Raw genomic sequence first — 25963 nt, 5'->3', positions numbered from 1 at the left:
GTATATAGGTGCTACTGAAGTGGAGATTTCGGACTTGGAGTATGAGAGAAAGGTCATTTTGAGAAAACGGGCTTTAAAGATTTATCATCAGCCAATGAGATTGCGCATTCAGCCCTTTTACTTTCGCGATTGGTTGCTGATAAAAAGGAAATGACCATATTTGGATCCGACAGCATTGTACAGTTAAGACAGAGCTTTCCAGCGGTGCCTGTGATGACAGAGAGCAGACAGAGATCGCGGATCGGCGGGATGATTTACAACGACAACTTTTGTTGAATTTACGCGAAATCTACAGACGCAAACAGACAAAGTGTAGTAAAATAAAGACCTAAATGTGTATTTCAGACTTTTTTTCACCACAGTCTGAAAGAAGACATGTTATTGAAGACAAATCTCAAAATTGACCAGTAAAAAAACAACAATGTTTTTGACTGCCGTGTCTCGCCTTAATATATAGGCTGTCTGTCTCAATGATAATCAAATAATAATCCAGATATTTGGTTTTGACTTGGTGTGTGCCAAGTTTGGTGGCATTACCAGGGATTTTAAGGTATGGTTGCTAGGTGATTTTGTTATGGAACTTTCAGAAAACTTAACTCGATTTTTCTCAAAATTGACTTTGCTGACTCAATTGACTTCAAACAGGTGTAGCTCAGTCATTCTTTTTGTCTGATTCTAACAAATCATACATCATTTTGAAGCTTTTTGAATAGAGAATATGAAAATAACAGTAACACATTTGTGAAAATTTGCTCATTGTGACAAATATGTTTAAATTAGGTTCACTCAGTGATGATAACTTCAGTCATATCAGTGCCCCAATAAATTATGACTTTTTTTATGGAGCAGGTGGAATAAAAAAATTCTCTATGACTGAAGGCATATAATCATATTATTATTATTATTATTATTATTATTATTATGGTCATCATGTCAAATCTATATGTCTGTTAATTTATTATGAATGATAATTATGTGTTGTAATATTTCTGAACATTATTTGCGGTATGCAATAATAGGATAGAGTAATACATTAATGTACAGTCTAAGTCTTTTTGAGAACAAAAGCATCATCTCATGACAACCACAAAATAAAGAGACTAATGGAAAACTCAGTCTTTCTCAAATTTAACACTCAAATACACATCAGACATGATGACTGTTACTGCTCTACATACTTGAGTTTGTCCAGATGTTTGAGTGTGTCAGAGAGCAGCTTCACTCCTGAATCTCCTGGGTGATTGTAGCTCAGGTCCAGCTCTCTCAGGTGTGAAGGGTTTGAACTCAGAGCTGATGCCAGAGCAGCACAACCTTCCTCTGTCACCAAACAGTAAGATAATCTATAACAACAAGTGTTCATGTTAGTGTGCTTCATTTTTAGAGATGCACAGTAAAAATATAGCCTGAGGCAGGGGCTGCACTAGGGGTGGGAAAACGGGGTTGAAGCCTTGAATGTTTTCAGTAAAGTCCCGAATGTTTTGTTACCTTGTCTGTCAAAGAACTGAACAATTATTCAGAAAAGATAACTGTGAATACAAAGCGCCCAATCCCCTTAATTTTCTTTTAATAAACTCTGTACACTTATTTGTGAAGCCTCATTCCCCTTTAAAATTAAAATTAGCGGCAGTCACTATTTACAAACTATTTATTCACTAATAAATATGGCCTGGTTTCACAGACAGGACTTAGATTAAGCCAGGATTAGGCCTTAGTTCAATTAAGAAATTTAAGTAGCTTTTATAAATGTGCCTTAGAAAAAAACATTACTGGTGTAATTGTTGGGGGGATGTAAAAAAAGTATTGCATCACAATAAGTGTATTGTGATTGTCGAAACATTATAGTAACTAAACAGAATTTTATTAGGCTTAGTGACAACATGTTACAATGTTTAGCCTAGGCTACATGGTACAATTTCTGGTTTTCAATTCAATCATTGTGATTTTATTTAATATTGACTCATTTGGATAAATATTAGGTAGGCTACACAAGATAGGTATTAATTTTTCTTAAGAAAATAACAACTCACCTAATGCTGTAAACATACTGAGAGATATATAATGCATTTTTATTATAATAACAACTTTATTTAATGATATAAGTAAAAATATAATAAATGTGTAATATAGTACACATATTTAGCAAAATACTCTATATAGCTCTTTTTTTTTCTAGCCAACTAACGTGCTATAGCCTATATTATGGTCATCAAATGGCTTTCCTGAGGTAAATGTAATGTGACATAATTGTTCTCCAGCTGTATTATTGACCCCTTTGTTTGATTGATTGGTCGATATTATGTATGAGGAATATACATTTCGGTAAGTTGTACTGTATCTTTCAACATTGTTCATTCGTGTTTATTTACTAGCTAGAGATTATCAGTTCACCTGCCGGTACGGATCTGTCGTGTCTACTGATCTATATAATGTCATTCTATATAGATAAGTGGTCGCGTCACATTTACAAGCGCCAAAACGGTATTTATTGTAAACGGTACCTAATATCATGCTCCCATTGGCTGTGACAGCTGTGCGCGCTGACTCTTGAATCAAGGTGGTTGGTTGAAGGGGACCGGTGTGTTATTCAAGTCAGATTAGGGCCTGTTCACATATCGCGTCTTTTGCGCACTCAAGTTCGTTATTTCAAATGTAGCCGCGCGGTATGCACGCTCATAATGGAAGCGACGCGCTAGTTTTTTACAAGCGCGTCCGCGCCGAAAGTGCCTCCGACTGTAATTTGCAGCCTGATAAATACATTTTGCCTGCGCCGGATGCCGGACCTGCCCTCAAGCCGGAAATCCGGCCCCCGGCCGGAGTACTTTAAGCCCTGTGAAATGTGTTTTTTAAATCAAGTGATTAAAGTGCTCGTTGCCGCTGCGATCAGTGGCGCAGATACTGTGTGTTCTCGTGTGGCTTGAGCACACGCCGCACTGTCTTCATTTGGACGCGCGCTTCAATCTGTTGTGGATACTCTAACATAATGCACGCAAATGTGTCCCTGCTTGATATACAACCACTGATTAACATAATCGGTTTTGATGAGAGAGAAAAAATAACGTTAAGCGAGAAAAATAAAACCATACGGGAGCGGATTCGAACCTGCAACTTCTGACACGCTCGGCGAAAGTTCTACCACTGGACCATTAAGATACACGTTGCTTAAATAGGCGGATTCTCGATGATAATTATCGAGCTGACTTGATGTAGCCATTCTTGGTTGCGCAGTTGATTTTTTCCCCTCTAAAATACATAGCAAAAAGTCATAGCTGAGACTATGTGCATGATGATTATGCTGTATTATTCTACTTGATAAAAACGTATTGCAGCAAGATTATGCGTGCAAAAGAATTAGAACAGCTACGTCCGTGTGACTGTAATTCATGCGCAATTGAGCATTAATGCAGTTTATATAATGTGATGCAGGAGCAATACAAGACAGTTTCCCCATGCAAGACAGTCTTTGTAATCTTTAATCAAAATATGAACATTTGTTTCCAATCTTGAATGTGGTTTTTCTCTGATGATGTCAGTTTGATGGCTTGGCCTGAACATCCTTAAACCTCCTCCAACCATTAGTCTACTGTGACCTAGAGATGGAGAGAAGGGGTGCTAAAATCAAGAACTGGACCTCTACTTTTATCTCATTTAATATTCCTTTTGAGTTAGAAAACGGTCACAAATTTCCAGTTCAGGTGGACTTTAAAGACATTTGCAGTAACCGATAGCACTCATTCATTGCACTCAATTAAACCGATTATCAGAGTGAATGACAAACATCACATAGATTTCATTTATTTCATTTTACTAAATGACCCAGCAGCTGATTGTGACCTTTATTTGGGGTTTGTGGTTTACCTTTTATGTGTAGGTTCTTTAAATGTGAATGGTTAAAAACAGAGGAGAAACCTTATTGTAGTCTTATCAAATTAATATGAAGTATAAAATATAAAGTATAAAAGTATATAAAATTAAAAAAATAAACATTAAATAACTAATAATTTAATTTATTTATATATATATATATATTTTTTTTTACTTTTAATACTTCAATATACTAAAAATCAAGTACTTTTGTACTTTTACACAAGCAAAATTGTAAAGGAATACTTAATACTTTTACTGGAGTAATATTTTAATATTTTATTTTAGTATCTGTACTTTTACTTTAAATTTATTCAAGTATGATTTAAATGTATTGCCGCAATTGACTCTTTTCATTCATTTTCACATTCCACTTTTATCGCCACAGCCATAATACAATTTGTTTAATAATGCGGGGTTACATTTTTGCATCCTTGTCTTAAATTTCAGGGGCATTTTTGTTGATTCCTATCCCTGTACCAAACTTAGAAAGATATTAGTTGGATAATGTCTAAATAAATATCCAAATGTATATGGATTCATACAACACTTCAGCCATTTACTGACAGTAATTATCATCACTGCATGAAAAGTGGGATTTTCGACAGTTACCGGCGCTGTAGATTGTCGTGGAAGTTCAGGTTTACGACCGCAAACGGCAATTTACAGGCAACACTGCAAACTGTCGGAAATTGTCGGAAATTGACGTGGGACTTGCTTGCCCCGTGACCCCCCTCCCTCTAATGCTTTAACATGTAAATGAGACTGCTGTGAGCTTTACAAATGCAAATGAGGGTAGCAGGGGGAGTTTTATCCCAGGTGACTCAAAGGTATTAACTTAATTCTAAAAAAAATATAATATTTATTTATAACGCAAAATTAAAAACAGCCAAGGCTGACCAAAGTGCTGTACAGGGCAATAGATAAAATGCAGGGCAGAAACAGGACAATTAAAAAAAAAAAAAAATAGTTGTGTCAAGGGGTATTAAAAGTTTTCAAGGATGTTTTGAAGATGGAAATTAAGGGAGCTAGTCTGATATAGAGGGGTAGACTGTTCCAAAGTTTTGGGCCAGCAGTCGCAAAAGTGCAGTCGCCTCGTTTTTTAAGTCTGGATCTGGGCACGATGAGAAGACAGTGATCACTGGATCTCAAAGTACGAGATGGAGTGTACGGGCAGAGGAGATTGGTCAGATATTGGGGGGGCGGTTTGTTAAGAGCTTTATACACAAATAGTAAAATTTTAAAATCAATCCTGAATGTGACAGGTAGCCAGTGGAGTTTGAATAAAATAGGGGTGATCGACTCATATTTGCGTGTCCCGGTGAGAAGTCTAGCCGCTGCGTTTTGAACTAGCTGTAGACGAGAGAGAGAGAGGCCTGAGATAGCCCAAAATAATGTGAGTTACAATAGTCTAAGGCCATCCTTAAAAATATTCTTGTTTGCCGTAACCCGACCGACCCTGTCAATTTAGTAGCCTACCGACCCAATTATTTATTTTTTCCCCCTTTTAGTCCGACCGACTTGCGACCGAAACTTGTGTTAAGACCGACCGCTTTTTTGTAACTCTTCAAACAACTAATATAAATGCAATAAAATAATATTAGTTATTAAGTATTGTGAATATAAATTCCGTAGGCCTGCATACAAACATAAGCTATAGCAGTGTGATTTTTATTTCAAAATAAGAGATTTTTGTTTAACAGTAACACCAGTGACACAACTCCAGGGGACCACTACTTTCATTATAAATGTTATAATATGTATTCTGCATTTTTTTTATATATATCATTTACATAATATATTTGATAGTTATGTATACATTATTGTATTTTAAATGGTGTAAAAATCTGTTATTGACCTCAAAATAAAGCATTTTCCCTCTGTACATGACTGTGGGGACGAGCACTTCTGTGGTGCTTGAAATTCTATATAATTCATAAAAATCAAATATTGCCACTTTGATGGCTCAAGAGGGTGTAATTGTTCAAATAACATATTGTTTTATTTTAAAATGTAAAGAAATTGTAACCCTAAAGTGTTTTTTAAGTGTAATATTTCTGTAAAGGCTAGGGACAGAAAAATGGACATTTTCATAGAATGACCCTCTTACATTTTAGCTTAAATTGATATATTTAATGAAAGTAGCTAGATTAGTTACTATGTGTCATTAGCAATAGCCAATGTTATGTAAAAAAGACACAAAACCATTTATTTCAACAATTAATTTCAATCAGGCTTTGCCACAAAGGTAAAATGTGCATTCCATGCAAACAGCATCACAATCTCTTAGAGGCCAACCACTGTGCATAATACAACACGAACAGAAGATTGTATTTGACTCATGCTGCATACACATACGCAATGACAAGAATTATGCCTACTGTACATATAGAGTTACAACTACGATTAGAGTTGTTTACATAAAATGTACCTCGTTTCTATTTTGCATTAAAAATGTTTGTGGCCCCTTTAAGAAATCCCTCTCTTCTCGCGATACTATTCACTTGTGCTGGACGCGTGCGCGCGACCAGAGAACGGCAGCCATTTTTCATTGTTTAGGAGAGCACCGTGCATCGATCGGATTCTGTGTTATACGTTCTTCTTTCTTGGTAAATATTACTCCAATATCTTTAATATGCACAAATAAGTTGTGAAGCGAAGTTAAAAGAACATTTGATGTGTACATTTTTGTTTATAGATTTATTTGGAGCGCATGTGTGACGAGTGAACCTCGTGATCGGACGGTAAAGGATTGGGTATGTACGTTTTATGGTTTATGGGGGAAATTACTGATGGCATGTTCATTTGATAAATCTGTTAATGAGTTGAATCTATATTCTGTGATTATACAGTATAACTTTATGGTTAAATGCATATTTCTGGTTCCGCGTGGCATGATTAAACTTGGGTTGTGGCTTTGTTAAAGTGCTTTTATTTCTCTTGTAACTTAGGCCTAACGTTACCTCAGCCACTGCCGTATTCCAGTTTGTGTTATCGTATTTAATTGTAGCCTAACATATTTTGGTTTGGAGAAATCAATTTAAATCTGACCAGTTGCAGTGTATTACACTGCATTTCAGTTTGAATTGAGTTAAGTATTCTGTGGATTTGGGCATTGATCCACTGGTTAAGCTTTTTGTGACATTTGATTGTCATCTTCAAATTTACTGTAAACTGTTTCTACAATTTCTTTTTTTTTTTTTTTTTCTTGTGAAATCTCTTTGAACAAGGCAAACTTTTTTCTTGCTTCCATTGACCGCTGTCACTTATTTTAAACAGCAGTCAGAATAAAACCCCAATTTCAAAAAGCATAGTTTGCTTCCGGTGTGTATTTCTGCAATTTCACCCGGTTGCATTTTTTCTCCTTTGTTTAATTTTACTGTGACTTATGTTGTTCTTATTAATTTTACTGTGACTTATGTTGTTCTTATTAATATCACTCTCAATTAATTGTTTTCCAGCTGCCTTTAAGACATATTACACGACGGTGCGCAGGAGCTTCAGGTACAAACAACCAGATCTTGCATTGCAGGCGGAAGCTGTGGTGAATTCAGCTCGGAGTCGAGCGAGAAGAAAGACGGTAAGATTTATTAGATTAGATTTGTTTTTGGTCAATGTGACTATTTTTCAGGTGCATTAATAGATGTGTGTTGTCCATACGCAGTGCATTGCGCAGTATTGATTGTCTTTATTGGTTTTAACAGCTGCTAAAAGCGAGACAGAGTGTGCTAGCTGAGGATGAGGTGGGCCTTCGGAAGTGTGCTACCATAGACCTGATGTCTGATGAGGAAGACGGCATCGTCGGCAGGGTGTCTGGATGGATTGTGCGACCTCCGTCCTGTCGCAGCCAGGAGTTCACCGAGCTCTGTACCACGCTGCAGTCGAGATTAGAGTCGACTCCAAAGTACAGGGCAACGCACCACAGACGTCTGCAAAATGGACCGAATTCAGACAGAATGCCGCTAGTTACCTGCAGCTGTATTTTGTCAGGCCTTGTGAAATGTAAGAGTTTTTCATGATTTCATCATAAAGCAAGAGGTCATGGGATTGATGGCTATTATTTGTTTAATAATTGTAAATAATCCTGTAATTTACAGGAAGCAGTATGCCATCTTCACAACTCTGAGACAAATTGTGGGAGCTACGAACTGGATCAAGGTAAAAAAAATAAATAAAAGAATCTTACATTCTTTTATTTTTTTACTTTCATAAAAACTTACAAACATTTTAAAGGTAAGATTCAAAGAATATGCTTTCATTCTCTTGTATAAGAAAATAGATCCGTTATAGTTTACGATCTTAATCATACATTTTGTTTCCATAGAGTAACCTCGCCTCATAACGAGGGCGTAACCTCACATTTACTCAGAGCTATGTCTGCAAGTCCAGATTTTCATGACGCTGATCATGACGACATTGTAAGTAATTTTTACTATTTTCTCCTTGTTTCATTTTACTGTGACTTGCGTTGTTTTTATTCATATCACTCTCATTTAATTCTTTTCCAGCTGCCTGTAAGACATACTACGAGACTGTACCTGAAGCTCCTGCGTACTAACAACCAGATCTGGCATTGCAGGCCGAAGCTGTGAAGAGTTCAGCTCGGAGTCAAGCGAGAAGAAAGAGGGGAAGATTTTTAGTCAATGTGACTATTTTTCACGTGCATTAATAGATGTTTTGTGTCCATACACAGTGCATCACAGTACTGATTGTCTGTATTGGTTGTTTTTACAGCTGCTAGAAGCGAGACGGTGTGCTAGGTGAGGATGACGTGGGCATTTGGAAGTGCGCCACCATAGATCTGATGTCCGATGAAGTTCAACCACCAGCCAGGAGCTCACAGAGCTCTGTGCTACGCTGCAGTCGAGATTAGAGGAGACTCCTAAATACAGGGCAACGCACCACAGACGTTTCAAAGTGGATCGAATTCAGAGAGAACGCCGCTAGTCACCTACTACAGCTCCGAAGATGAAAACAGACACTGAGCTTCCAATTTGTTGTGTGTGCAGATGATCTATGCTTTGTACATAGGTGTATATTGTTTTGTCTGTGCTAATAAAGCTCTTTCTTTGAATAAACAGCATGTCCCTGGCAAATGTTCCATTCCTTTATAAATTCATGTCCTTGATGGTAATAATAGTGTAGTCCATAGGTTAACAATGACATGAATATACCACAGAATAGCATATTATATAAAAAAATAATTTATATATTATTATTTATATGAATATTATAATTTTTTGAATTTTTAATGAGCGAAGGTGACCAATAGTAACAGATCTGCAAACCAATCACGAGTGATTTTTCTTGTTTAAACCACGTGGGTTCAACCAATAGTGAGTGAGGAAATTCAAGCCTTTCTCTGGCGGGAGCTGCTATTCATATGGTAATTAGAGCCATTCACACCTCCGGCGCGAGCGCTCTGCATACGTCATGGTTCGTTTCCGGCAATATTCGGCACAGACGAACGCGACGTTCACAGGCTGTAAATTGTCGTTAACTGCCGAAAATTAGGGAGATTTGCGGCCGTTTACGGGGTCGGAAATCCCAATTTTCATGCAGTGCATAATATGATTTTTACAAGTCATTTTTGTTTGCGCTCGTTATAAAAGTGTTTAAACAACAAAACATCCACTTGAACATATTTGACAATCGGAATATCAATAATAATAATAACAATATTAATTTGTGACTATTTTGAATAAAAAAGAAAAAAAATGAAATAAAAGCAGATCATCAGTCATTCAGCGCTATTGTGGCTGCTTTGTGTCACGTGACAAGCAATGACGCATCACCATGGAAACAATAGTGATACGTTCTAAATAACAGAAATAATTTCCTTGAAAAACTCACGCTTGGGGGTCAGCCAGAATATTTAAAACTTGCGTGTGAAAAGGTTAAAATGATCTATGGCACTTGATGCTGACTGCTATAATGGGTTAGAAAAACAAAGAAAAGTACAGAGTCAGGTGCCCCAAAAATATTCTAGGTCTTTAAGGGTTAATATCATGACATGTTAGATTATGATAGACTTTAGCCTTAATTGACAGAAGATTATTATATAATTGGCATAATGGAATCAAACCATGTATTAATTAAACTACCCCAAACAAGTCAAAATGTTTCTGTCATTTTTAGACTTTTTAAATTTTCTCATTTTTTATTTATTTTCTATGAAGCACAAACCTAAGTATGATGAGTTGACAGTCTGGGCTATTCAGTCCAACACAGAGCAGCTTCACTCCTGAATCCTGCAGGTCATTGTGACTCAGGTCCAGCTCTCTCAGGTGTGAAAGGTTTGAACTCAGAGCTGATGCCAGAGCAGCACAACCTTCCTCAGTCATAAAACAGCCAGATGATCTATAACAACAGTGTTCATGTTAGTGTCCAAAATCATTGACAGTCAATGACAGTCTCACACACAAAAGCAATAGTGATCGACACAATCTCTGCTGTTGAACATTAAAGATCTTTCACACCAAACACAAATATTCAGAATAAACAAGATTTTAAATAAAAACAAAACTGAAAAACAAAACAAAAAAAACAAACAAAAAAACAGGGACAAACATTCCCAACAAGACAAAATTATTCTGTGAGCATGTCAGAAATGCAGATGATTTTAGATTTTGGTCTGGAGATGCTAAAATAATAATAAAAGTTTACATCAAACTCAAAAGCATATAGAAGAGGCACTAAAGATGTGCATGTAGTGACCTCAGATACTTCTGACTCCATAGTAGGAGGTGGCGGGCGAGCTGTGACATGCGGCAGGAGCGTAGACCACCTTGATTGTTGATGTCAATCACATCAATCCGTACGGACCAGTGCGTGTTTGTCTCGTTGCGGCGAAACCAGTGCAAAACGTACTGCTAGCAACTCGAGGCAGTTGATGTGCCAATGCAGTTGGGGACCCGTCCAAAAACCTGAACTTGGATGCCCCTTGTACGTGGCACCCCAGCCGGCGGAGGCATTTGTGGAGACAACAGCAACCTGGACACTTGCTCTAGGGGAACTGATGCCCGTAGAAACACAGGGTCTGACCACGGGTTGAAGGTTTGGCAACAGGCTGGGGTGATTGTCACTCAGTGTGTTCCGCATTGTCATGCCCATCTCAGGACTCGGCCGTGAAGCCAGTGTTGAAGTGGCCTTATATGAAGCAATCTGAGTGGCGTTACTGCGGCTGTGGATGCCATATGCCAAAGGATAAGGTAGGGGCTGTAAAACCCTGTCTTCATTTCGGCTGGAGGGATGGGCTCTATAGAGTCCTTCGCCAGTAGGACTACGATCTCCGCCCGCAAGACAGGAGCCCCCTCGTCCCGCACAGAGGTGAAAGAGTCAGAAAGAATGTCCTCTGGTGGAGATCTAGCAGGTGGATGTCACAGAAACATCTACAGCATGAATGGTTCAAAGATTTGGAAAAGGGGGAAAAAACTTGTATTTCTAGAAACCTTGTGTCACTATTTTGGGTGACCCAACAAAAACAAATTAGCATATTTTGGGATTATTTTTGTTTCTATTTAAAATTACCCAAACACAAAGCAAAAAAGCAAACCGTCTGGAAAAAATTTAGGATGAAATGTAATGTTAATGTAGGATTGGTCAGTAAAATTTAAAAGACAGGGCTTAGAAAAGGGTCATTTGTCATGAAAATATGTTAATAAAAAACAGTGCAGAATACAAACATTTTTACTTTTTGCCTCAAACTTTTGGACCCCACTGTATACACATCTCCAAGAGTGCAGTTAGATTTGTGGTAGGCTTATGAAGGGAAAAACAGAACAATTTTCTATTTCCCAAAAAAATATTTCTTCTTAAACATGCTTGACGGGGGTCGTACTAATTATCATCAGTGTGAAACACAAACCTCAGTATGTTAAGTTGACAGTTTGGACTCTTTACTCCAGTAGAGATCAGCTTTGCTCCCGAATCCTGCAGGTGATTGTTACTCAGGTCCAGCTCTCTTAAGGGGGAGTTTGATGATTGTAGAGCTGAGGCCAAAATTTCGCAGTGCTGATCTGTGAGATTACAGCCTGTCAACCTGAAAACAGCAAGGACTCTGGTTAAAATGCATGCTGTTTGCAAGCCATGATGTCTCTCGTGGAAAAAATAATATCGCGCTCGCGCATCTCATTTTCTCATGGGCGGGCCAAATTCTCTTTGTGGGCAAAGCAGAGAAAGGGGAGGTGACCTTTCCCCTTATGACGACATAAAGGGAAGATTCTAGATTCGCCCGTCTGAGCTTTCATTTTCTCAAAAATACCCAGGGCTTGGTTTACACCCATCAAAATGTCTAGCCACTGGGGGACCATAGACAGGCTAGAGGAACTCATATTAATGTTAAAAAACCTCATAAAGTGAAATTTTCATGCAATGGAACCTTAAATTAAAAGTACATTTTCTACATCAGGGATCTTCAACTCCAGTCCTGGAGGGCTGATGTCCTGCAGACTTAAGTTCCATCTCTAATTAAACACACCTGTCTGTAATTTGCAAGTAAATCTGAATGAGATTCGCTTGTGTGAGGATATTTGGAGGGCCAGTGTCCTAAACTCAGCAGGACACTTGTCCTCCAGGACTGCAGCTATATATTATATTTATATGTATGATGAAGTACTTTATTACATAAACCAATTATATTGACTAAAATGACATCAACACCTGCCTTAGAGTTGGACTAGTTTTACTGGTAGCTTGGTTATGTTCACAAAGTATGAAACTAGAAAAAAAAACTGAATGTGCATTGCATCTGCTTCCGTATATTTATACCCACACTGTGGGGCAGAACGGAGATGCAAATCTTGCACGCCAATATGCACTGGCCGAAAATACAAGTACTCAGAACTGCAGTATGTACACTAACAGTTCGCATAGAGTGGGTAGAAGCACAGAGCTTAAATAGACAAACTTATGCAAGTAAATGATAGACAGGTAGAAGTAATAAACCATAATGAGTCTGGGCAATGGGTTATAGGAGATGTAGTTCATGGTGGAGACGCTAAAGAGTCAGAAAGAATGTCCTGTGGTGGAGATCATGGAGAACTCTAGCTGGTGGACGTCACAGAAATGAAGGTGACAAATCTACAGCATGAATGTCTTAAAGATTTGGGAAAGGGGGAAAAAACTTGTATTTCTAGAAACCTTGTGTCACTATTTTGGATGACCCAACAAAAACAAATTGGCATATTTTTGGATTATTTTTGTTTGTATTTAAAATTATCCAAACACAAAGACGATTCATAAATATAGTTAAAAAAAAAGCAAAACGTAGAAAAAAAAAGCAACAGTGGTTAATGTAGGACTGGTCAGTAAAACTTTAAAGACGGCTTAGAAAAGGGTAATTTGTCATGAAAATATGTTTATAAAATGATAAAAAAGTGCAGAATTTAAATATTTTCACTTTTTGCCTCAAACTTTTGGACCCCACTGTATACACATCTCCAAGAGGGCAGTTAGATTTGTGGTAGGCTTATGAAGGGAAAAACAAAATTTTTCTATTTCCCAAAATGTTTTCTTCTTAGACATGCTTGACGGGGGTCTGTACTAATTATCATCAGTGTGAAACACAAACCTCAGTATGTTAAGTTGACAGTTTGGACTCTTTAGTCCAGCAAAAAGCAGCTTTGCTCCCGGATCCTGCAGGTGATTGTTACTCAGGTCCAGCTCTCTCAGGGGGGAGTTTGATGATTGTAGAGCTGAGGCCAAAATGTCACAGTGCTGATCTGTGAGATGACAGCCTGCCAATCTGAAAACAAGGAGGACTCTGGTTAAAATGCATGCTGTTGTGCTGATGTCCCCTTATGCAAAGAAAATATATTTCCATACACGTATTTATGATCAATATATTAAATGGTTTAAATATATTGGAAATATAAATAATAATATATTGCGTTAATATATTAAAATATAATGAACAAGGAATTGTCACTTTTCATATATTGAAAAATATGTGACGATATATTTATTATTGCACTAATGTGCATTCATGTGTTACTTTCACTTGAGTTATGTTTCTGCTACACAAAGTATTTGGGCTGAGTTTACGAGGAAAGTTCTGTTGGTATTACTTAAGTCTAACTGGTCAAACAAAATATAGATAATAAAGACATAATACTCATTCAAACAGTCGCCCCAATTATTTTTGAGATAAACCAAAGTTAGAAATAATTGAGAAATTTAAGGCAACAGGTTTCCAAACTAAAAAATATTGCCTTGGTTTAACTAAAACAATTGAGGCAACTATTTGAATGGGAATTTTGAGTCTAATTTTTGTTTGACCAATTAGACTTGACATGTTTTCAACATGTACACTACATTATTCAGCATTATTCAATATATCGTAATACAAACCCGATTCCAAAAAAGTTGGGACACCCACAAATTGTGAATAAAAAAGGAATGGAATAATTTACAAATCTCATAAATTTATATTTTATTCACAATAGAATATAGATAACATATCAAATGTTGAAAGTGAGACATTTTGAAATGTCATGCCAAATATTGGCTCATTTTGGATTTCATGAGAGCTACACATTCCAAAAAAGTTGGGACAGGTAGCAATAAGAGGCTGGAAAAGTTAAATGTACATATAAGGAACAGCTGGAGGACCAATTTGAAACTTAATGGTCAATTGGCAACATGATTGGGTATAAAAAGAGCCTCTCAGAGTGGCAGTGTCTCTCAGAAGTCAAGATGGGCAGAGGATCACCAATTCCCCCAATGCTGTGGTGAAAAATAGTGGAGCAATATCAGAAAGGAGTTTCTCAGAGAAAAAAATTGCAAAGAGTTTGAAGTTATCATCACCTACAGTGCATAATATCATCCAAAGATTCAGAGAATCTGGAACAATCCAGACTAATCTCATGAAATGGCGTATGTATGACACGCCAATTCGTATTTCCATTTTTGGCGTGCTATCAACACGCATAATCGCTTTTCAGCGTGTTTATCAACGCCGTTGACTTAACGTTACATTACTCTCTATATAAATATATATGACTTACCCCAACCCCGTCCCTAAACCTACCCGTCACTGGGGTTAATACCATTTATGAGTCTTCCCCTACCATCCTAGTAAAAAAATATCGCTCCCCAGATGTAGATTTACATTTTGCTTCGTTTCGCTCAGACATTTAACGGCGTAGACATACACGCGGAATCACTCGGACATTTAACGGCGTAGACATACACGCGGAAGATGACGGCGTGGACATAAACGCAGATAGCTCAAAATGCGTATAGATAACACGCCACTTGACTTGAAAGTGGCGTGTATGTTTACGCAAAGTCATGATGTCATGTTGAACAATCTCTGTGCATAAGGATCAAGGCCGGAAAACCATACTGGATGCCTGTGATCTTCGGGTCCTTAGACGGCACTGCATCACATACAGGAATGCTACTGTAATGGAAATCACAACATGGGCACAGGAATACTTCCAGAAAATACTGTCGGTGAACACAATTCACCGTGCCATTCGCCGTTGCCGGCTAAAACTCTATGGGTCAAAAAAGAAGCCATATCTAAACAGGATCCAGAATCGCAGGCGTTTTCAGTTTGGAAAGGCAGCATCAATGCTGAAAGGTATATCCAAGTTCTAGAACAATTATGCTCCCATTCAGACGTCGTCTCTTTCAGGGAAGACCTTGGATTTTTTTAACATGATAATGCCAGAACACATACTGCATCAATGACAATATCATGGCTGCGTAGAAGAAGGATCTGGGTACTGAAATGGCCAGCCTGCAGTCCAGATCTTTCACCCATAGAAAACATTTGCGCTTTGGTGGCCATAAGTCTGTGAAAGCGCTATATAAATGCAGTCCATTTACCATTTTTTACCATTTAGGGGATGCCACACAGTGGTAAACATGGCCTTGTCCCAACTTTTTTGAGATTTGTTGATGCCATGAAATTTAAAATCAACTTATTTTTTCCTTAAAATTATACATTTTCTCAGTTTAAATATTTGATATGTCATCTATGTTGTATTCTGAATAAAATATTGAAATTTGAAACTTCGACATCATTGCATTCTGTTTTTATTCACAATTTGTACAGTGTCCCAACTTTTTTGGAATCGGGTTTGTATATTAATGTATATTATTCCCCATCATCGCACATTTTGGAGGTCTCTCACATCAGTCACACCCAATTCAATTCTTGCAGCCTCTAATAATGAACTACTGAGTTAAATCGGGTGTGTTAGATGAGGGAGACATCAAAAATGTGCAGTGTTGGTGGACCCAGGACAGGTTTGAGAAGCACTGACTTAGTTAACCTAATTCACCATAAAAGATCATTTTCCTTTAACATTCACTCTGTTCAAAATTAAAACAAAGATTTTACTTAATTAAAAGTACATTTTGTACATCAGGGATCTTCAACTCCAGTCCTGGAGGGCTGATGTCCTGCAGACTTAAGCAACTCTAATTAAACACACCTGTCTGTAATTTGCAAGTAAATCTGAATGAGATTTGCTTGTGTGAGGAAATTTGGAGGGCCAGTGTCCTAAACTCAGCATATATATATCATCACTGTTGGGCGGAAACCTCGTATGTCCAAATTTTGTCAATTTGATTCACAAATCGATGCTATTGGTCAGTCCCCACGTGATTCTGTTATTTTTACAAATTATTAACCAATCTAAAGTGTTGAAAATAGCTTGAGAGCAAATCTCTTAACTCCATTGGACACTTCAACTGTCTGAGAATCCTCGTAACTCCACCTCTTCTTCACTCCGCGGCTGGAGCCTCCACGGCATTTTGTCTCCTCAAGATTGGAAGTAGCAACAATTAAGAAATCCTCGACGAGCAACACGTAAAGCAAGCCTTAACTCTGATTTTATCTGTGTTAAACTATGATATCTGTTATTGATGTATTTTAAATGTCTAATTATTACTAGGCGCATTATTACTAGGCTTATTATACGTGTGCATTGAAGTTTTAAAATGTATCTAATATAATACTTGAATTGAATTAAATGTTTTGGATACCAGCATTAAATTATTGTTTGTATTATTATTTTACTGACTCGAAGTTGGCACTGTGCATGTAAAATACCCCAAGTAGCAGGTTTTATTTATGGGAGAAAAAGATCCGTCTACTGGCGCCAAGTAGCAGCTAAGCCTATCTTTGGATAACTCTGTCTGTTTTTAGACAATAACGAGTTAAAATAGTTAGGTTAGATACATTTGAGTAGGGCTGTTTTGTTAAAAATCGACAGCTGTAATGCTTCGGTGCAGAAGGAAGCCCGTGGGCCACGAAGGTAAGTTTACGTGCAGATTAGGCTAATTTCCACCTATTAGAGAGCCTAGTCACCTCATCGTTTTTTGTTCTGCTTCACTTATAGCTCTTAAACCTTTAAAATGGAGTTTAAGAAGATGTATGTAACCACAGTCGTTAGCTTTGGTTAACTATTGAAGCCTTCTCTCTTGTCAAAAGGCTCAACGCGACCGCCGACTTTGTTTGCGTGCAGATTAATTTCTGCCTATTTTAGACAGCCTAGTATTTTGGTATTGCATCACTCATACCTCTTAAACGTTTAAAACGGAGTTTAGGAAGATGTATGTAACCACAATCATTAGATTTGAATAGCTCTTAAAGCCTTATCTCTTGTCAAAAGGCTCAACGCGACCACAGACTGTTATGAACACTGCTGGTAGCAGCGACATCTTTGTCCGTACCATTCTTATCAATGACAGTGTAACCTCGTATCTCCCTGCTCCCAAGTCATAAATCTCGTATCTCCGATTAAACATGATTTTGGGGAAATGTTGTGTTAATGTTGGTACTCAACAGTATATGATAGCAATATAAGGTATAATACCAACTTTAACGATACAATGTTAATTACTCAAAAAATATGCCGGTTTTTTTATTTCCTGAAAAATAATGATTTTGGAGATACGAGGATTGTGCCCGACAGCGACGATATGATGAAGTACTTTATTATATAAACCAATTATATTGACTAAAATGGCATCAACATCTGCCTTAGAGTTGGACTAGTTTTACTGGTAGCTTGGTTATGTTCACAAAGTATAAAAAAATTAAAAAAAATTAAAAGTGTTTTTGAACACAAACCCCCATAAAACTCATCAAACCTCTGTCACAACTTCTGTCAAAAATAATTATGTTTATATTTTCACACTTACAGAGCTTTTCTGCAGTTCCTCACAGCAGGGAACAGTCTCAATTTCCCCTCTTTTGATTTGAATTTGTACTTCATGAAGTCTAACTCATCCAGTGCCTCCTCTGACATCATGATCATGTTGGCCAATGTTGAGCATTGAGCAAGAGAAAGACTTTTTCTTTTTGTTTCAGAGTTTAAAAATGCCTGCATTTCTTTAAGAACAGAATGATCCTTCATTTCAATCATGCAGTGTGACAGATTCATCCATCTTTCAGGACTGACATTGTTTTTTTGACCTCGTTTGAGGTTTTGGATTATTTTCTTGATGCTCTCTGGGTTGTTCTCTGTGTGAATCAGCACATCCTGTAAGAGTCTCTGGTTGGACTCCAGTGAGATGCCATGAAGGAATCGAAGGAAAAGATCCAGGTGTCCATTTTTACTGTTTAATGCTTTATTCATTACTCCCTTCAGGAGCTCGTCCAGAGGAACATTCTCACACTGAGTTCTGGACTTTCCTCTGAGGAACATTTTCAGAACTTCACTATTCTTGTGTAAAAAGCAGAAAAACACATACAGTGCTGCAAAAAACTCCTGAAAGCTCAGATGTACAAAGCTGTAAACCTTCCTGTGATAAATCACAGATTCCTCCCTGAAGATCTCAGTGCAAATCCCAGAATACACTGAGGCATCAGTGACGTCTATGCCGCTCTCTCTCAGGTCCTCCTCATAGAACATCACATTGCCCTTCATCAACTGATTGAAAGCCAGTTCAGCAAGTTTCACAATCACGTCTCTGTTGGACTGCAGGAGTTTCTCTGGATCTCTCTCTTCATACTTCTGGTTCCTCATATGAGTTTGAATGAGGAGGAAGTGTATGTACATTTCAGTCAGAGTTTGAGGGATTTCTGCACTGAGATCTTGTTTCAGGATGTTTTGAAGCACAGTGGCTGAGATCCAGCAGAAGACGGGTATGTGGCACATGATGTGGAGGCTTCTTGCTCTTCTGATGTGTGAGATGATTCTGCTGGCTTGATGCTCATCACTGATTCTCTTACTGAAATATTCCTCCTTCTGAGGGTCATTGAATCCCTGAATTTCTGTCACACGGTTGATGTAGTTAGATGGGATCTGATTGGCTGCTGCTGGTCTGGTGGTGATCCAGATGAGAGCAGAGGGAAGCAGATCTCCTTTCATGAGGTTTGACATCAACATACCCACTGATGAAGTCTCAGTCACATCAGAAACTTTCTCACTGTCTGAAAACTTCAGTGTCAATCTGCTTTCATCCAGACCATCAAAGATCAACACAACTGTACATTCATCATACATCTCTGAGTCCAGATCTTGAAGTTCAGGATGAAAGTCCAGCAGAAGTCTGTGAAGACTATACTGATGATCTTTAATCAAGTTCAGCTCTCTAAATGGAAGCACAAACATGAAATCTACATCCTGATTGGCTTTTCCCTCGGCCCAGTCCAGAATGAACTTCTGCACAGAGACGGTTTTTCCAATTCCAGCGATGCCTTTAGTAAGAACAGTCTTGATTTGGTCTTTCTTCTCTCTTCTCATCTCCTCATATCCAGGTTCAGGTGAAGGATTAAAGATGTCATTGCAGTGGATTGGAGTGTCTTGGAGTGTCTTGTAACTTTTCTCCATCTGTAGCACCTCATGCTCTTCATTCACTCCTTCACTCTCTCCCTCTATGATGTACAGCTGTGTGTAAATCCTGTTCAGGAGGGTTTGATTCTCTTGTAGTTTGATTCCCTCAAAAACTCTCTCGTATCTGTTCTTCATGCTGGTTTTGTGCCGGTCTTTGACTCTCTGAAGATCCTCATGCACTGGTTGGTGAGAATCGAGCTGCAGGGCTGCTTCTGTGTCATGATGACTGATGCGTTTCTGACAGGAGGAGGATGTGCTGGTCTGACAGGACACATATCTGATCTGGTCAGCTCTCCAGTCACTGAAAACACATTATGATGAACAGAAAGACAAAAACAAAAGAGAGAAAATATTTAAATGTCTCTAATATTAAATTATCCTATTTGAAATCATACCACAAACACATTTATAAAGAAGTGTTTGATTAATAGACTATAATATGATTACTGTCCATATCAGTATATGCAGAAAACCCATGTAACAAAAATACAGTGTCATATAGACATATAAATGAGAAATGAAAGAGAAGCATATACAACCAATATTTAACAAAGAGGCTGTATTTAACAAAGGCCCTACCGACTCTTCCTTTACATCACAATTTCAGTTTCTGTTGTATTTGTTGTTAAAAAAAGAGAACTTGACTTCAGTTTATGATTTTTGTTCTGTTTAAAGAACTTTATTGCAGAAATAAAATTAAAATGTAATAATGTTCCTTTTATTGTTTGTGTGTACACTCTGTGTTCTTGTGCTGAATGTCTCGCTCTACATGAATATACTCACAGACGGTCGCTGGGCGCTGCTTCATCACTGAGATCAGGGGGCTGTAGAGGAGATGCTGCTCTCTTTCTCTTCCTGCTGAAGATACTGGGAGAAAGAGAGAATATTTCAGATGGTTTCTTTGCAGATTATCTGTCTGCTCCAATAAATGAACACCAATACTGGTTTATAGAGCAGTTCTTGTATTACATGTAAAGAAAACAGAGGTTTTGTCAACAGTAAGACACACTTCAAACAAATACACATGAAATGTAAGAGAGCTAAACTGAGCCGGTATGCATGTTCAATACAAACTGAATGAAAGAGTTACAGCAGAAAAAAAAAAAAACCCAGTTGTTCAAGTTACCCTAAATGCTTTTAATGCAATACTGTTAATGAAACCTCAGTTTTCTCTTTAAAATATTATATATTATGTACCAACTAATAAATGTTAATTTAATGAAGCAGACACAGATCACTCTTTTCCTTGATTGTTTTCCTAACTATGTGACAAAACATTTTAAGTTTAAACTGCCAAATCAGTAGACATGAGTAAGGACGTCGCGATTACCTGATTTCACAATTAACTGCAATTAAAACAGTCACAGTTATTAAACCATAATAATTTGGAAGATACCGTTAAAAAACTGGAAAAAAAAGATGAAAAAGAGTCTTTCGAACTGGGATTAAGCACTTGCTCCACACATCTGTCTGGATGCTCTGTGAGGCTGTTACTAGTGAGTTCACAAGGTGATTATCTGGGTAAAGCATGAACTTTCAGCATAAGTGAAACTCTCAAAATGAAAACATAGTGGAACATGATCTCCTGGACTTGCATCCGCTGAATAAGCAAATTAAATAAGCTATTTAGAAGTCTTTTGGCTATCTAAAAAATAATTGAAAAGTGGTTGAAGACAGTATTCAATATGTAAAACATGCAGATGAAAAGTGTCATCAAATGCAGCGAACACAATGTTGCAGCACCTGAAGGATCATCACCATCCAGAGTTTCATGCCCAGATGAAGGTAATAATTTTACAAACATAGTAAATATTTCTTACCTTCAGTAAACATTATTTGTAGCACACCACCCGTTCAAAAATCACAATAATAATAGATATTGATAAGATATTTACTTTGTTATTTTGATAAGAACAAGGTCTCAGCTTTCAAATTCTGTAAAACTGAGAACTGTATCATGAAATTCAAACGATAAATGCGATTTATATAAATTTGTAGATCGCTATAGAGATCGCTAAGACATGTGACCAAATGGGCGGCAACCTCTTCAGAACGCAAAGAATTATGGGTATGTTTGGCCAGGCTGGCATAGCAGGCAAGTGTTCTGGCATGAAAATAATGAAAAATTAGCGTGAAAAACAGAATATAATCCTACAAAATGCAGGCATCTTGAACACTGCGTTCTTCCCTCCATGCAATGAAGTTTGGCGCCTTATGTTTGTGCCGCGGATTCCCAAAATGCTTTGCGTTCACCACTGGGAATATGTCATGATGACGTCACATTAGCAATATTGTGTAACACATTAGCAGAAACACAGAGTGCACCTGAATCAATCATCTCTCCCGCTTTACACTTAAGTGTCGTGCTGTCCAACACTTTAGTTACGATTTCACCCATTTATGGGCCTTTGATGTGCTAATTGTAAGGGCGGGCACAGCGACTGTATAAGCAAATATAAACTAGAGAGATTTAGGAGAAAGCCAGGACAAGCAGTCAGTCAGTGAACACGGTGAGTGGTTTTTGCTTAATACCCAGATCTGTTGGTGCTTAGATTATTATTCGCTACTAGGAAGGACTATTTTCTATTATCTGCTTATTTTTATTTTTTACTTTTATAGTAATCTGTATTTTATAAGAATACATCGCAATTTTAAATAACAGCCGCGTTTGATAAGTTTTGCTATTTTTTTACAGCAATTTTACTGTCGTGCTGTCCAACACTTTAGTTTCGATTTCTCCCATTCACGGGCTATTTGCTTTTGCTGAGCTAATTGGGGCACAGCTGTCCTCACTCAAGCGTTGGAAAGCAGTATATGTATGTAGTGTGTGCGCTGCCGCAGAAGCGTTCAGCTCTCATGTTCAGCCTCCTCGTGTGAAGACTGACTCGGGTAAAGACCTGCGACTCTATCTGCGCGACTCCACAGAGCAAGGACACCTGTATCACACTTAATTATCTTCTTTTCCCCTTTCCTTTCCTCTCCCACTTCCTTTTTCTCTTACTCAACATGTGCTTTCAGTACATTCCTGTTGTGGCTAAACAACGCTCTTTCATCGCACACAGAAGGCGGCGCAATACTGCTAATCTGCTTCCCAGGCACCTCTCACGCACCTCTCTCTCTTTCTCTGTGGGTCTCTGGATTTGTCAGTCAACAGTCAATAAAGCAGACTTCATTCCACCCTTTGCAACTCAATCTACTCTCAATATCTTGGGCTTGACTGAGACCTGGATTCGTCCAGAAGACTCAGCAACCCCTGCTGCTCTCAACAACTTCTCTTTCTCTCACTCCCCTCGCCAGTCTGGGAGGGGTGGGGTTACAGGGCTTCTCATTTCTAACAATTGGAAATACTTAACTCACTCTTCTCTATGCACTAACAATTCATTTGAATATCATGCTATTACACTTACAACTCACATTAAGATCGATAATGTAGTTATTTACTACCCCCTAGGCTCACTGGGAAGCTTTGTAGAGGAGCTAGATGTACTGCTGTACTCATTCCCTGAGGATGACACCCCACTTGCAGTCTTTGTCGATTTCAACATTCATCTAGAGAAGACTTCTAGAGAGACTTCATCTCTCCTAGCCTCATTCGATCTCAAACGGTCATCACCTCAGGTACTTACAAATCAGGCAACCAACTTGATCTTATTTACACATGCAACTGTATCCCAGACAACATTTTGGTGAAACCTCTGCACATTTCTGATCATTTCTTCATTACTTTTAATCTTTAACTAAATGCCTAATCCTGGCTTAATCTAAGTCCTGTCTGTGAAACCAGGCCATAATGTTTTATAAAATGTTCATGGGTTTTAGTCACCATTAGACACATTTTTAGAGCCACTTGCTTTTCCTGAATGTGATGTTAATTCCTGTTCAAACAGTGTGGGGTCATAAATAAAAATATTTGCATGTAAACTGAAGGTTTAAAGTTGTTTACTTTATGAGACTTTTTGATTCAAAACCATATTAATTGCGTCCCTACCTTGTTATTTATTGAAAGGAGTAAAACAGACAAAAAACTGGCATAGAATCCTGCTGTACATAAAGCAAAATTGATTTGATATTGTTTCTATGTTGATTCAATGTTAAAGTCACCATTAGACACATTTTTAGAGCCACTTGCTTTTCCTGAATGTGATGTTAATTCCTGTTCAAACAGTGTGGGGTCATAAATAAAAATATTTGCATGTAAACTGAAGGTTTAAAGTTGTTTACTTTATGAGACTTTTTGATTCAAAACCATATTAATTGCGTCCCTACCTTGTTATTTATTGAAAGGAGTAAAACAGACAAAAAACTGGCATAGAATCCTGCTGTACATAAAGCAAAATTGATTTGATATTGTTTCTATGTTGATTCAATGTTAAAATTAACGTAATTTTTTTAATGTTGGCGAGCAGCAAGCACACTCATAATGGAGAAGACGCTGGCGCGACCACCACAACGTTGCCCAACATCAAATGGCAAACGTAATGAAAGCTGAACGTAACTGCGCTACTCATTATTTTGTGCTTCATGGAGCATTTATCAGTTTGGACCAATGCAGCGCGAGACAATATTGATCAAGCGACACTGTTACACAGCTCTCTGTACTCATAAAACAAGGCATTGGAAAGTTTGTAAGTACATCTGGAGTTTATTTAAATAACACTTGCCTGATGGCTTATGCTACCGCTAACCCGGACGTCGAGGTCACTTCCGTGATTTGGGGAAAGCCTGTAAAAGTCCTGGCAGAAAGTGATGCATATGGATGTAGTGTACTCCTGGTGTACTTATAAACTTTCCAATGCCTCGTTTTATGAGTACAGAACCTATTTGTACTACTGTAGAAGTAGGTACCATGGTACCATTCTGCGCATTATTAGTGGGGTAATTTACGAGATACATCATAGGATCCGTTAGCGCCTGCACTAAGCCATCCTGCTGATTTCTCTAAATAAGCTCTACCTTTAATAATGTTCGACTAAGGAAAAAAAGGCTTCTGGGGGGTGTTTGGCTCGAGGTCATGGTGCAAAGGACCCTAGGTTGATTTTACTCCGAACCATCCCTTAAATTCATAATACTTTTCCCCATAGCGAGCATGCCCAGGTGAAAAAGACGTAGTATTAAATGTATTAAAAATATACTTGAAATACAAATAGTATGTTTATAATACATTTGTATTACCAACATGGTTATTTGAAGTGCATTAAAAATACATTGAATTGCATTTTAATATATTTCTAAAAAGTATACTAGAAGTACATTGGTAATAAATATATGCTTAATATTATACTTTAAATAAATATGCTAAACACAAGCATAATGTTAATATATTTCTAACAAATGCACTAGAAGTACATTGGTAATAAATATATGCTTAATTATACTTTAAAGAAATATGCTAAACACAAGCATACTTTTAATATATTTCTAACAAATGCACTAAAGGTACATTGGTAATAAATATAGGCCTATGCTTACTTTAAAGAAATATGATAAACACAAGCATACTTTTAATATATTTCTAAAAAGTGCACAATAAGTACATTGGTAATAAATATATGCTTAGTTACATTTTTGAGAAATATGCTAAACACAATCATACCATTTGTGTGAAGTTTTGTAAGAACAGCAAAATGATTAAGCTTTTAGTGTGTTTAAAGTACTTTAAACACTTAGGCCTAGTGTAATATATTTGTAATATTTATGATTTTAATATTTTAATATTTTAGATTTTTTAAATGTACCAACTTCTAATGTATTATAAACATTTGTTAACTATTATTAAGCATTGCAATAAGCACTTAAAATTAATGTTGTTCACTTTTACTTGTTTGTAGGCTACTTGTAAAGGGCTAGGCTGTTGTCCATTACATGATATGTTTTTACTACTGAAATTCCCACAAAGATATCAACATCATATTATTTTAAATGCATCATAGATACATTTTCCAAAGACGTTTAAATGTTGTCCAAAAATATGTTGTACTTGTTTAAATTTGAAAAATAGGAATAACACACGTGACTAATCCTGATTGGTTCCAGAGCCTTTGAACGGCTGTGATTGGTTCTTGTGATAATAATGAGCTCACACCTCACTCAGAGCTTGCTGTGCGTTCCTTGAATGTGATTAGATTTCTAATAATTTAGATTAGAAATCTAAATTTAAACTGGAGCGATCGTGTTTCTTTAGAGGATTTGGAGGAAACCACGCGATTCATATGGATTAGGTAATGTTTTTTGTGATTAACTTTTTCAAACGTGAACAGTTTTGGTGAATCGTTCATCAGAGGGATATAAGTTAAATCTCTCATGTT

At 37.4% G+C, this 25963-nt stretch overlaps 1 protein-coding gene and 1 long non-coding RNA gene across 8 annotated transcripts in view; one reads left to right on the top strand and one right to left on the bottom strand.

The window, feature by feature from the left end:
* The window catches only part of LOC311294900 (uncharacterized protein), a 151006-nt gene that overhangs the window by 115560 nt on the left and 9483 nt on the right, over nt 1-25963 (bottom strand). For 4 of the 6 annotated variants that reach the window (XM_084415963.1, XM_084415964.1, XM_084415967.1 and 1 more), the window contains exons 3-8: nt 20442-20525; nt 18022-19959; nt 13433-13606; nt 11729-11902; nt 10048-10221; nt 1179-1340 (exon numbers count right to left, since the gene is read on the bottom strand). In XM_084415963.1, the coding sequence (XP_084272089.1) occupies nt 1179-1340; nt 10048-10221; nt 11729-11902; nt 13433-13606; nt 18022-19959; nt 20442-20525 (2706 nt within the window). The remainder of the gene's footprint in view (nt 1-1178; nt 1341-10047; nt 10222-11728; nt 11903-13432; nt 13607-18021; nt 19960-20441; nt 20526-25963) is intronic. The other 2 variants (XM_084415965.1, XM_084415962.1) reach the window with 2 other exon arrangements.
* Nucleotides 6446-8884, top strand: LOC311296525. Of its 2 annotated transcripts, XR_014628612.1 has the most exons (6): nt 6446-6617; nt 7323-7441; nt 7566-7863; nt 7959-8019; nt 8186-8279; nt 8370-8884. It is a non-coding gene; the product is annotated as an uncharacterized lncRNA (long non-coding RNA). The 2 variants fall into 2 exon arrangements; XR_014628613.1 differs by lacking the exon at nt 6446-6617 and having other exon boundaries at nt 6650-7441.

This window comes from Rutilus rutilus, assembly GCF_951802725.1.
Source record: "Rutilus rutilus genome assembly, chromosome: 1".
In the NCBI taxonomy this organism is placed as follows: domain Eukaryota; kingdom Metazoa; phylum Chordata; class Actinopteri; order Cypriniformes; family Leuciscidae; genus Rutilus; species Rutilus rutilus.
This window is presented reverse-complemented; position numbering and strand designations above follow the sequence as displayed.